Source organism: Molothrus ater, chromosome 5, assembly GCF_012460135.2.
Source record: "Molothrus ater isolate BHLD 08-10-18 breed brown headed cowbird chromosome 5, BPBGC_Mater_1.1, whole genome shotgun sequence".
Taxonomy (NCBI): domain Eukaryota; kingdom Metazoa; phylum Chordata; class Aves; order Passeriformes; family Icteridae; genus Molothrus; species Molothrus ater.
In genome coordinates, this window is record NC_050482.2 from 52,911,585 (window position 1) to 52,925,094 (window position 13,510).

A 13,510-nucleotide genomic window follows, 5' to 3' on the forward strand; every position below is an offset into this window, starting at 1 on the left:
TGTCAGGGGATGTCCAGGCCAGGAGCACTGAAACACTGTCTGAGGTCCACATTATTCCAAGGAACGAGTGCACAGAGGTGCGAACCAGCTTTGTGAGACAATGCCTAGCCAGCATCTGTGTGAGTGTCATGTGTCTGTCACTGTTCTACCACAGTGCTTCTGATACCAGCACTGACCTCCCTCTTTGGGCCTGCATCTCCCCTGTGGCTACACTGCCTACCCTGGCATTGCCTTGGCATCTCTGCATGCCTATGGGGTGAAAATGCCTTGAATTTTGAATTCTTCAACTGATTTCAGAAGTATTAATATTTCCTCTATTGCCCTTTTTCTGTTCTTTTACAGGAAAATAATTTAATTTTCTGGCTTTCCATGGTAGGTCATTGTCTCTGGCTCTCTGCTCTGCCTTAGAAAGCAGGTTGGAGTTCTTCATTGCTTGACACCTTGCTGTAACCCAGCCAGACCTTAGATCAAGCTGTTCACGTGTTTAAATAGCACTTACTCAGCTATTTAGGCTTTTACACAGCCCTTATTATTTGGGACTCATAACAAAAAGCTAACCTCTGCATTCCAAGGGGGCTCTCATGTTGCACTGGTGAACAAACAAAACCCTGAAACTTCCATGACATTATTCTGACTTCTCCTGTGCAGTCTGCTCAAGATCTACTTTAATCCCATAAATAAATCCAAGTGCTGGAAATCTGCAGTGCTGATGTGATAGCAGCCAGCTGGCCCCAATTATGAATTGCAGCAAAGATTTGTGTGGAGTATTTCTGGTGCTTCTTGTTATCATATGTGTAAAGGCAAGTTACTAAATGCAGTTTTGAAAGATAAAGCCAAATCCTATTCCAGCTGCCTCTGTGGCTCAAGCAGTCATGTGCTGGTTTGTAATTACTTTAAACTGTGAGGAACCATGGCCAGATCTGTTATCAAGAGATCAATCAATCAGTCATACATTCTGGAGTCTCAGAAGTTTTGAGATGTCACAAAAGTAGAGCAAGCTGCCAGCTGAAATGCAGCACAAGCTTTTTAACAGCCTAGGTGATAACACACACATCTCTATAAAGCCACTGCACTGCCTAGTCTAAAATTCCCTATTTCAGAAAAGGTTAGAAATTCAGGAAATCTTTCAAAACTCTGAGAGAAACAGAGAATTAAGGAACTTTTCCTATACAGCTCAGGAAAATGATGTGGATATGCTCACTTAAAAATACACTGCCTGCACTAGAGAGGGGTAATTTCAGTCCTCTGGCTGCCAGACTGTAGAGTTACAGGGACAGAATAATACAGGCAACAGTGACAGGACACGAGGAAAAGGAAAGTAGCTGCACCAGGGGAAGTGCAGATTGGCCATAAGGAACAGGTTCTCCCCTGAGAGGGTGGTCAGTCACTGAACAGGTTCCCCAGGGAAGTGCTCATGGCACCAAGCCTGCCAGAGCTCATGGCACATCTGCACAACACTCTGAGTGATGTGGTTTAGATTTACATAGCCCTGCAAGGAGCAGGGAGCTGGACTTGATGGTCCTTTATGGGTCTCTTCCAACTTGAGATATTCTGTGATCCTGGTGGCAGACACTGATGGTTACAAGCTGTTTAAGTAGCTCTGAATTTAGTATTTACTGACCTGCACTCTTTTTGGCTGCCTGAAAACTCCCTGAATGACTATCAAGAATTTGCTCAATATATCTTAGTTCTGTATAGCTGGAGTGGTTTTGCTGATCATAGCTGACAATGATGGCACACAGTATTCGGAAGGGGATTACTTAACATCCATAAAGTTGTGGTTGAGTGGCTGGTAGCTGTATGAAGGTTCAGGCAGCTCCAGCTGGCTTGGTTTGGCTTTTGCAAAAGGCCTCAACAGCACCTGGATGTTTTACATCCAGTGAGAAAGGGGCAAAGAAGTCTCTGTATCTCAGGGAGCAGATTATGGTTTTATTCATAAATTTGAGAGTCACATGTTTGAAATTGAACTGAACTGTGTCTCCAGTGGACTTCTCTCATGGTTAAATCCCAAGACCTCTCCCATGTGACAAACCAAATTGGATGTTTTTAATGCTGCTGAGATAGGGAGGATGGAACACTAAGTCCCTGGAAATTGGTTCCAGATTTTGGTAACACCAGCTTTGCCTCTAAGTAGGTATTTGCAAAGTCTCCCAGTTTCCTGCAGGACTGCAGAGAGCCTGGGCACTCCAGGTGAGGCACTGCTGGTTCTTACAGGAGTGCTCATGTCTTGCCCAATGGCCATGTGCCCTTGGGTGAATGGCACACAGATCAGTCAGCATTGCTCCCACTGCAATTAAATAAATGTCTCTTACCTCCATAATTTCATTATTTTTAATCAGGAGTGACTCTGCACCACCATAATAAAGATACTGCATAACCAGCTGTAATAAAACAAAGGGAGTGTTTATAAAAACCAGTCCAAGACATAGAGGAACAGGGGACAATGCAGGCAATACCCAAGGCTCTCCTAATACCACCACTGTTTTGTAGATAAAAATGACTCAAGCCTCCTAATTTCAAAGATATACTTGGTTATTCTCTCACTCTGCAAAGTTCAGTGTTTCCTTCTCACAGGTAGTCTAATGTCTCAACCCTCACCCTCAAATTGTCTGGATTTCCTGGTAAGTTCCAAACAGTTTGCAGGAAACTGATTAACTCATTTTCAATTTTCAGTGTATTTCCCAGTCTGTTAAGTACATCATTGATTCAGGCAAAGACAGCATATACAATGGTGATTCCCTTATCCCTTCCCTGGCAAAGGCCACCTTCATCCAGCTGTGTATGGGCATGCATGGAAGATAAGAAAGAGGAGGAGGCTTTGCACTGTAATACAAGCCAGCTAAGATCCCTCTGTGGGGAGGCCCGTTATTGTGGGCAGCTGGGATTTATGTGCAGCAGTAGCAGTCGATACATGGAGCTGCCTGAGCTCCAGCTCAAAGCAGGGGAAGCACATCCCTGCTACAGGTACAGAGAGCAAGCTTTGCCTTTTCATGGCACTAAATTGATTGGAGAGCACTGCTAAGGAAGGGAATGAAGTGGGTCTCTTCCAAACCTGTCCATTAAATACAGAAAGAGCCAACTACAGAAAGAAATGCCTTATGCTGACAGGCAGTGCTTTGTGTGCACAGCCCATGTCAGTGAAATGCTTGTTGCTGTATCTGCTGAGGCACAATTGTAATCAATAGAACTCTGCAGTGCTTGAACAGAGATGAAGCCTGTGCTTGTGAAACCACTGCTCTGGTTTATCAAATACATAGGTACTAATTTCGACAGGGCATGCATGGTGTTCCTCTTACAAGTTCCATTCAAATTCAGTGTGGGGACTGTACCTGAAAGATGGGGTACTTCACATAGTTGATCTCAATACAGGTACTATCAGATGAGGGCTTGCTAGACAGCAATGCTTTAAACCTAAATTAAAAGGAGCAAAACTGAAATACCAGCCCAATTATCTCTGTGGAAAAATGCAGTAAAAACAGTACAGAAGTGCAATGGAATGACAGCATCAATTCTTGCAAAAACAGTATACTGAAATGAACCTTTCTGTCACCAAAAAGCATCCAAATTTAGACACTAACATAAAGTTCAAACCAAAAGGAAGAAGCTTCTCTCTGTAAGATTTCAATTAGAAATTTCTGAAAAATACATCTAATATAGAGTAAAATGTACATCTGAAACTCAGATTCTGTAATGACACATATTACAGAACCAAATTTTTTTTTCTTGAAGGCAACATGATCTTATATGAAGATCTGCAAGATTTAAAACCTGAACGTTTTCCTTTTTTGAGGGCGATAGATTTTGGCTTATGTCCATTAGGCTGGTTTAAAAAATCTTTTGGAACAAAACAAAAAAAAAGACACTGACTCTTTTAATGCTCCTATGCATGCTCAGGATAATTGTGTGAGAAGAGGCATGAGAGAAACTGGATAGGTTACTGTTCTCTGATTATCATAACCTGAAATTCAGACACAAGTTTCAGGACAAAAAGCTCACATATTTTTAGCTAATTATTGCAAACTTATGTGAGATATATACATATGTAACAATCTACTTCTCAAACCTAGGTATTCCCATTGATCAGAAGGTGAAAATGGGAAATGTGCTGCCAGAACCACCTGCCCTTGTACTTTCTCTCTTTGTTAATTCATCTGACCTTCCAGCAGTAGTTCAGAGCTCAGCTCATCTATCAAGACCAGCATTTGCTGGATGGTAACCTTTCCCTCATCATGACTGCGTCTTGTTAATTAAAATACAGATAACAATTTACTTGCTTTCACTAGTGTCCAGCTCTATTATGAACACAATTTAGTTGGCTTAAAGCTGGAGTCTGGAACATATTTGTACATTACCAAGAAGCTCTAAACACCAATATTCATTTCTTAGTTGAAGGCACGGTCAGCTACTGCAGTTACTTCATTCAAATCTCTCTACTCTGTGATGTGGGTTGGCAGCACAACTAGCATCAATTCCCATATTGCTTAAATCATCCAAACTCAGAGCTCTGTCCTTCCCACATCTCAAAATAAGCTGTTTTGGAGGGCCAGCAAGATTTGTTTAAAAGCACACCTTGAATTATACAGCTGCACACAAATAATGTTTGTGAGCAACTCTTGGGTTGGGTTAAGCTTGAAAACTCATCACCCTTCTGAGCACAGGAAACCAACTATAAATACTGCCTTTGGATACAGTATGGTATGTTTCACAGCTATTTAATTTCATTTAAAAGTTGTCAAATGCTGTCAAGAATTATGCGATAGTAGCTTGTTTTTCCTGGAGACTGCTGAAACTGATGCAAGGCAGGATTTAACCACTCACAAGAATTTACCACTCATTAAATTATCAATAATCAAAGTATCATGCCTCCTGTATGGTCGAGAACTGAGTGCAGTAATGAGCACCATGCCAATGTACCTCAGTGCAACAAAGTCAGATACATGGCCAGAAGCATGGATCATTCACTGGATGAAAATCTATTGACAGGAGCACTTGTTAAATATCTGGCAGATAACCAGAAACAAGCTGTGGAGATGTTCTGATTAAGAAAAACTTGAAGACTGGGCCACTAGCCTTTAAAGAACTGGGACAGCAAAACAAACAAACAAACCTCACAAACCCATAAATCAAATTCTGTTTTTGTTAAAAACCAGAGATGTGTCTCTATTTTACCTTGGCGATGCAGTAAATAGCAACACTCGATGTGCATAAAATGGTCTTCCTTCCACCAGAAATGTCACATCTGACATCTCTTTATTGTTAAGAAAATGGGGATCTAGAATCACAAAAAGAAGGAAACAAAAAAGTCAATAACTTTAATTTGGAAGAGGTCTGGAACATATTGAATATTTCCCTGTTTTGACAAAAGAAAGCAACAGAATCGAAGGATATTGTTTTTAGTGAGTAAAGCCCATAAAGCTATTTTGGACAGCCTGAGACAACCACACTGAGTTCAGACAAAGGGAATTCAAAGCTCTGAAGTCTGTGACGACCTTTGCTGAAACAACAGCCAGCTGTCCCTGCTGTGTGACACTGGCACAGCCTCCAGCTCTGCTACCCAGAGCAAACTGCAGCTCAGCAGATGCTGGGGGGCCCTCTGCTCATTTATACTCTATTAGGCCATTCCCTGTGTGAGGAAGTCTTTGTCAAGGGAAAGAGGGTCCTGGAAAATTGATTGGGTCTTCTCACAGTCCCATGAAAACACCCTTGGCTCTGCTGACCAAGCTGGGACGGCTGTGCTGGTACAGCATCACCTGCAGCCAGACAGGGTGGTTTGAGATCCAGACAGACACCTTGCTCCAGGGCCAAGGCTTGGATCCCAGCCTAATCAGCAACACAGACAAATCTTTGCAGATTTACGGCCCCACTCCAGTGCACCTGATGACCCTCCTGATGTCAGTGGGAGTTTTAGGCCACATTAAGTTTGGGGCCCTTCCTTACTCTAATTCTGTCTTTCAAATTTTCTGACTTGCGCCCTGCTCTGGCACCTGGTCAGCAACAGCCTTGCCACAGCTCTCCCTGGAGAGCCGACGAGGATCTTGCAGGGACACTTACCCAGGCGGGAGGTCTGCTTGCGCTTAATCTCGACGAGCTTTGGAATTGGATAGGGTCCATAGCAATGAGTGAAAATGACAGAGAGCTGCTGGCTGATCACCTCATTCTACACAAAAGAAAACAAATACACACAACATAAGATCAGTATGCAAAGGACATGTTATGTTGTTCTCAACAGCTGCCTGTTTTAAGGTGAAAAGTGTGACTGCTGAAGCTTTATTAAAATAAGAGCTTACAATTATTAGCATTTGTTAGAAACTGCAATTCTCATTTACTTCATTGCTATGTCTCCTGTACAAATAATTTTAAATGAAGAAGTCTTCTCCTTGGATGACAAGTCTTCTTTGCCTACAAATGCCATAGCCCAGTCCCCTCTGCAAAAACAAAGTTCCTTTACAACAGTGAGTTCATTTTATTTGTAGATTTACTGTACTGGAAAATGATTTTTTTTTGCTCTTTAGAAAATGGTCACTGGTCACGTCTTAGAAAACCCGAGCTACAGACAGATGCAGCTGCACAGCCTGCATACATTTTGAAGTGCAGCAGTCTCACACACAGACCCTTCCTCTACAGAGTGACTGAGGCACCAGAGACAGCCACTCATTTAATCCCAAATGTTTCTTTATGGGCTCTTACACCTCTGGCACCAGTGTGGGCACCACTGTGCTGTGGAAGCCAGACTCTCGTAGAACCAGGTCTGGTCCCCGGCCTTTATCCTTTTCCGCCCCCAACTTTGGGGGCAAGGCACCCATAGGATGCTTTCCTAAGCACCTTGAATATTTGTATGCCTAAGATGCAAGGGTATTGAAATGTATTTAATGCTTAACTACCTAAGTCCCAGATGAAAGCAGGATTTAAAAGCTTTGGCAAATTTTATCCCACACTTTGCTGATAACCAGAGCAAGTCTAGACAAGTTCAGCAGTGCCACACTGCTAATTCATGGTGACATCTTTTAACTACCCTGTTGGCTGGTGAGTCTCTCCACACCACGAAACTGTGAAATGGCAAGACACTTAGACCTAAGAGGGTCAAAGACCAAGGAAATAAGCAGATGAGGGGCAAAAAAAATCATAGTATAAAAATTTGAGGAATAAAGTTGTTATATTAAAAATATCTCCAGGCTTTTAGAACCAGAAATGGAAGCTTTCCTTGCTCTGAGCACATTTCAGAAGTCCTCCTTAAATCCCACGAGTGACAAGGAGGAGTGGCAGAGATGCTGTAATGACTCTCCAACTGAATCTAATCAAACAGGGTGGGAAGGGGTAGAGCTGTTCCCTCACAGGCACATGCTGATGTAAAAGGAAATTACACACACTCGCCGCAGGCAGGAGTTGGCTTCTATTACTACGTCAGATGTAGCACTGAAAGAAACTCTAAGATAAGAGAAACTCTCATACTGAGAGACACCATTTAGCAGGCACAGGGCCCAGCCCTCAGAGAGGGGCTCACTGCTGTGGCTCCAAGACAAGGAGGGCGTCTCACCCCAGGAGCATCTCACTGTTCTGCATCCTCCTGTCGGAGCTCTGCAAAGCGCCTCACAACGGGAGTGAATCACAGGCTAAAGAGAAAAGGAAGATTTAAGGCCAGATTTCAAGAAGGAAGTGACTCAGCTGCTGGGAGGGTTGGGAGGGGAAGCTTTAGACAGGGCAGAAAGAGCAATTTCTTCTCTGCTTGGAAGCGCTGTGCCAAAGCGCCAGGGCCGACTGAGACAGGCAGGGAGGAGTGTGTCCGGAGGGATGCTGATTACCAGCAGGGCAGCTCCCAGCTGGATCTGGCAGATACTAGAAGTCAGAAAATACAACAGAAGATGGGGACAATTCCATGGTTAGAGTGGAGGGAAGCTTCTGGAGAGGAGAAACAATGCTCACCTTTACCTGCAATGAATAAAAGCAAAGTGCACTGAAGAGGAGAGCTCCTGGCAGCCCCCTCCCCAATCTGCTGGGGTACACAGGTTCTGTCTGTGTCACTGAGGTTTTCATGGGTTCCATGAACTCACCACTCCCAGCCACAGCTGTGCCCATGCAATAGCTTCTTAAAATCACACACATGCATCAATAAAGACAATGAATCTCCTCCTTCCAGGGTCTCTGTGGGAATGTGCTAATGGAAAATCTGGGCTTTGCAGTGCCTCATTAGGAGCTGGAGGCCCAACTCACCAGACCAAACCACAGCACCACGGACCAGGACATCCAGCTGCACTGAGACCAGGGAAGGACAGGCCAAACTCAGCCACCCAAGTGGGAGAAGGGGAAGTCCAACTAGTGAGTCCAACCAACATAAAGAACCAGTCATGCCTGCAGACAATCCCATGGGAGCCTGCCTACACGGGCAAGGGGCTGCCAGCTCCCTGGGTCACCAGCTCTGTGGTGTGCAAATACAAGCCCATTACAAAACCACTTTGCCCACAAGCCCATGAAAAAAATGGTATAAACTAAGCTCTAATTAGCTGAAAACATGATACATCCACATGAGAGATGCTTAAAAACCCCCAAGACATGGAACAGAAATGGGACAAAGAGAAAAGAGACCTTAGGATGGACACATCAGAGGGCCGTCAGACAAGACAGTGGCTTCAGACTTCCCATGCAGAACACTGACCTCATTTGGCAGAGAGGAGGCTGGAGACCTTTGGTTTCTACTGGTAACATTAAATACTTACATCTCGTACCATCCAAAGGCCAAAAAATGTGCTCAGCAAGAGCTGAAGAATGTGCTTATTTAGAATCATTGCTAAGAAACAGCAGCAAGGGAGGGGATTGGTAAATTATTACAGCACACCAAGTTTTCTCCCCACACCCCCAGCACGTAACCAAGCTCACAGGACTGTGGCACAGAATCTGCTCCCCACAGTGCCTCTGCTGACTTTTACCAATAAACCAGGCAGAAATAGGAGAGGGAAAAGGAATACTTCATCTGTAGCCGGATGGTTGGGCAAAAATTGGCTTTTTTGAGCCAAATCCTGCTCTTGGAGGACTTCGGCTGCCTGTGAAGTGTCTCTGAACAACTGAGAAGTCCATGACCTGTGGCACAAGCATTCCTCTGGAATAGGACATGTTCAGCCTATTCAACCTTCACCTTCACACAGTGCCCACCACTCAGGTACCCACACTGAGATGCTCAGAAGCTCCCATTTAAGCACCAAGATGGATAATTCTTCCCCGTTTATCCTTTCATCCTATCAACCTAACTGTGAAAGCCCAGCTGTAAGAGCTCACTGCAGCAGTTGTGGGCAGCAAGATTAACACTGGAGGAGCAAACCAAAGTTTGTTTTCTTGCTACAGTTTGATGTTGGAACACATTGTGTTCCAACAGGATGTGTGAGGCTGGCACCTGGAGAGAGGCCAGCCTCCCTGGCACCCGGAGAGAGGCCAGCCTCCCTTTAGACACGGGCGTTCCTTTGCGCTCCAAGGGAGCCGACGCACATCTTCTCCTGTGGGAGGGGGAAGAATGCTTGGCACAAGACATAATAAAAATATTTATCTAGCCATGGGGTAGTTTACAGATAGGGAAGAGGGAACAGGGAACAACAGCGAGTCTTCTGAGGGAGATGGTGCTTCCAGCAGAGAACTGGTTGGTGAGCAAGCAACTTTGCTTTGTAGATACAAGCAGTCCCCTGACTTAAAAGCATTCTTCAGCAGAGATCTAAAGGAATTCCCCAGTCCTGCTGAATGCACTTGAACTGTGAGGGGAATTTATAAATTCTTTTGAAGCAAAGCTGGAGGCTTTCAAGTTGTTGGACCAGAGATGCCTTGTTGATTGATCTGAGAAGAGGTGAAGACCTGGGTGGGAAGGGCAGGGATGTTTTTTCCTGAATGTCCATCTGACAAGGGTCTGTGGCAGGATTCAGGGAAGTCTCCTCCAGGCTTCAGCACATACCTGGGAGAGCTTCCTCCATTCCAGGTTACATGGATCAATGCAGCATAGCCATTCTGGGACGTGTTCCTACAAGGTACTGGACACAACTGGGAAATACATAGCCAATATTCTCCAGTGCCTGTGCAACACGTGTCTATGCCCCAAATTCTGCAGGGTGAAATGTGTGTTGCAGACTGCTCAAATCCCACTGCTTAATTCTTACCAGCCTACAGACACCCTACCACCTCCACGTGGCTGCCCTGAAGGGTAACTTCTTGTTAACAAGTCAGGCTTATTTCCTTTACCTCTGAAATCCCAAGCAATGTTTTGGGGTTTTCTTCTCCTGATGCTACATTCACCAGCACAGCTCCATTAATGCTGTTTTAACCTAAGTCTGCCAGGCCCTCAAATTCCTCTACCACATAGCCCAAAACCCAAAAGCTCACCACATGAAGGCAGAAAAAGTAACACTTATTCTTCTGGGCTTGGTGTCTGCCTGTTAATACTCAACTCCCCAGCAAGCTGAGAAACCACACTGCTCAGAGAACGGGGGCACTGGCAAAGGTATCTTCTCTCTCTGGTCCTGAGGATGCTTGGGGGACCCATTTCTCTGCTAAATGCAGAGTGGCAGAAGTGCTGTTTCCAGTCAGCCATCTAACATGCAGTCCCCAGCAGCCGTAGTCTCAGGATACCCTGAGCCCATTGATGACTTATCCATGACATGCTGGGATACCCTTGAATGAGTTCTCTATTCATGCTCCCCATTCCCAGAAAAATATGATAAAGAATGAAGTAACAGAGAGGACTTTTTGCTGTCCCTCATTGCTGAACACTCAAACTCTGAGACCTTCTTTTCCATCTCAAAACTGTCTCCACCCTTGCACAGGTGATCCCACTACCATCCTCTTGCATAATTCATGCTCAGCAAACGCCTCAAAACTAAATAAATGCCATTTCAGATGGTCACTCCTAGATGGTTAAGCAGCATACACAGAATTAATATTAGTCAAACAGCTGGAAAGGGAGGGAAGTCCCAGAGATTGGAGCTACAGTTAGAAGCAGTAAACTGCACAACAAAATGGGTTTTGTTAGTGCTGGACTCAAGCCCCTCCACTACAAGCACAAACGGAAAAGAATTAATCACAGGTAAGGCAGAAATGGACTCTTCCATTGCTTCTGGGAAAGCTGCCAAGCCTCCTTTTCAAAAGGCTCTTTATATCCCAGTTGTGCATTGTATGTAAAAAGCTCAGATCCAGGGGCACAGTCTAATCCCTGGGTGAGAGCCCAGAAAAGGGCAGGTGTTACATCCACGGCATTTATTTATTGTAAATGAAGAAGGCTCCTGCCTCTGGCAGGGGAACATTTTAGAAGGTAGCAGAGGGTAGGAACAAAATCAAACCTGTGTTAGTAAGTACCAAGCTGAATGTGTGTTATGAAACCACAGGATGGGGTTAACAGTGTGTTATTAACATGCCACTCAGTACCTGGCGCTCGCATCTCACACGCAGAATGCAGGATGTACATGTGTGGATAACCTGGCTCCGGCTTGCTCGGAACTGTTCAGACACAGAAGTGCTACAAGTGACAATGGGCAATGCTACAGATCACTGCAGTTGCTTGAGAACAGTGAAACCTGACTAACAAATCACAGCAAGTCCCAGCCAAAAGATGGATCAGGGTGTGCTGGCTGGGCACTGGATGACACACAGAAGGGCATTAGCCACTCCATGGAATCCATAAGCGGACCCTTTAGCATACCGGGATGTCTTCAGGGTTATTTTTAGTGCAGGTTTTGGTGCGCCTGTCTCCTCTGTGGAAATTCCACGTTTTTCTTCAGCTGAAGTATTTCAGTCGTCAGCCAAAATACTCCATTTTCAGGTGCTAATTTTTTCAAGAAAGGTAAAATATTTTGTGGGAAATAAATATCTTTTATTGTAGTGAAACCTTTCATTACAATACAAGCTCAGTTTTCTGTGGAGAAGCAGTTCAACAAGACAGAGCGGAGTCTTTTCTGATGGTGTCCAGGTAAGAGAAACACAGACACCACTCTCCCAGGGGAAGACTTTCCTTGGGACACAATTATAACAGAGTGCCAGTCCCAGTGCTATGTAGGGTTCACCTCTCTTGTCTACCCTTAGCCCTTCCTGCAGAGCAGGGCACTCTGGCTTCATGCAACAAATACAGCTTCACTCAAACTCATCTGAAACATTCGTTTCAGCCCACCATGAGGCAATGGGAAAAAGTTGAATTTTCTAACTCCTTTGTCTTCCAGTGCCACTTTCTAGGTCATATGCATACCCTGGGGAAATAACTGATTTTTGCTGACCACCATGCCTGGACTTAGTAGAACACAAACATGAGCTAAGCCTGTTGACATTCTCCAACATTTATTTTATAAGAATCAAATCCAGAAAAACAAAGAAATCAATCCCAGCAACAGAGAAACTGAATGCTCATCTCAAGCTTCAGCCTCTGAAAGTTTTCTTGGAACACAACAGCCAGATGCTTCATTCTTTCCTGCTGCATTCTGTTTGATGGAGACATGAAAATACTTTTTCAGTAGTTACTGCATCTGTGACAGAGGCTGTCTCTGAAAAGACATATTTTAAAAAACATCCCAAAACTTTCCTTTTAAGAGATTTCGGTTTCCAAATGGAGAAGCTACTGCTGAAAGAGTACCTTAGCTTTAAACCATATAGGCTAGATTTCTCAAGATACCCACATACCTGAATCCTTTTGGAATTTTAAAACTGGTTATTGTTCTGAATTGCTATTTGTTCTCAATAACTGTCAACACCAGACTGATGGCTGTTATTCAAGCAGTTCAACTTTCCAAAAGAGTCTGTGCACTCCTGCACATTTCTTCAGCTGCCTGTAGGTGCATTTTTAAAGGTTCGAAAGCTGCAGGAATTTTAAATCCTGAGAAAACATCTTTATAAAGTAGTTTCCTGCATCTTTCAACAAGCCTGGCTGCCCAACACCTCACTAATGGGCTAAATATTAAAATAAAATAAATAAAATAAACATGTTGTCATGGACAGATATGGATGGGAAGGATGGAGAGAGACCTTTAGAATGCAATGAAGGTATGGCGGTGAAGGATTGCTCCTATGACTTCTCAAGCTGATTTAGTCTTAGACAATACACTAGCAGGAACACTTATAATCTTAAGCCAAGCTTTCCTGGTGTGAAGCACCTCTAGGAGCTTCAGACAATGCTTCAGCACATGTGCTCAATGCACATGTAGACTCACACATGCCCTTCAGCAATGCATGGCCACACAGGATCTAAAGAAATGGCAAAGAGCTCCTTTCCTTACTGGTCTTATGAGGGAAAGGGAGAAAGCTGTAAGAGAGATTATTTGGAATTAAAAGATTGTGTATTTTCTCAAAAAAATAGGCCAAAGACAAGCTGATATAAATTGCTGTGGGCAGAAAAAGCAGTAGATGAAACTGGCTCCTGACCTCATCCAACTGGCAAAGGTGCTGGCTAATCTACATGGATGGAGCTGGGTTATTTAATGACAATTCAGTGCAAACCTAAACTCAACCTCCTCCAAAGGCCAGACGTGTTTAACTTCCGAGGTTGTGGGCTTGAGTCTGT

The 13,510-nt window shown here is 44.1% G+C and overlaps 1 protein-coding gene across 4 annotated transcripts in view; it reads right to left on the reverse strand.

The window, feature by feature from the left end:
- ABTB3 (ankyrin repeat and BTB domain containing 3) overlaps window positions 1–13,510 on the reverse strand; it is a 174,936-nt gene that overhangs the window by 15,734 nt on the left and 145,692 nt on the right. For all 4 annotated transcript variants that reach the window (XM_036400354.2, XM_036400355.2, XM_036400353.2 and 1 more), the window contains 4 exons: window positions 6,052–6,157; window positions 5,170–5,272; window positions 3,330–3,411; window positions 2,313–2,381 (listed from right to left, as the gene is read on the reverse strand). In XM_036400354.2, the coding sequence (XP_036256247.1) occupies window positions 2,313–2,381; window positions 3,330–3,411; window positions 5,170–5,272; window positions 6,052–6,157 (360 nt within the window). The remainder of the gene's footprint in view (window positions 1–2,312; window positions 2,382–3,329; window positions 3,412–5,169; window positions 5,273–6,051; window positions 6,158–13,510) is intronic.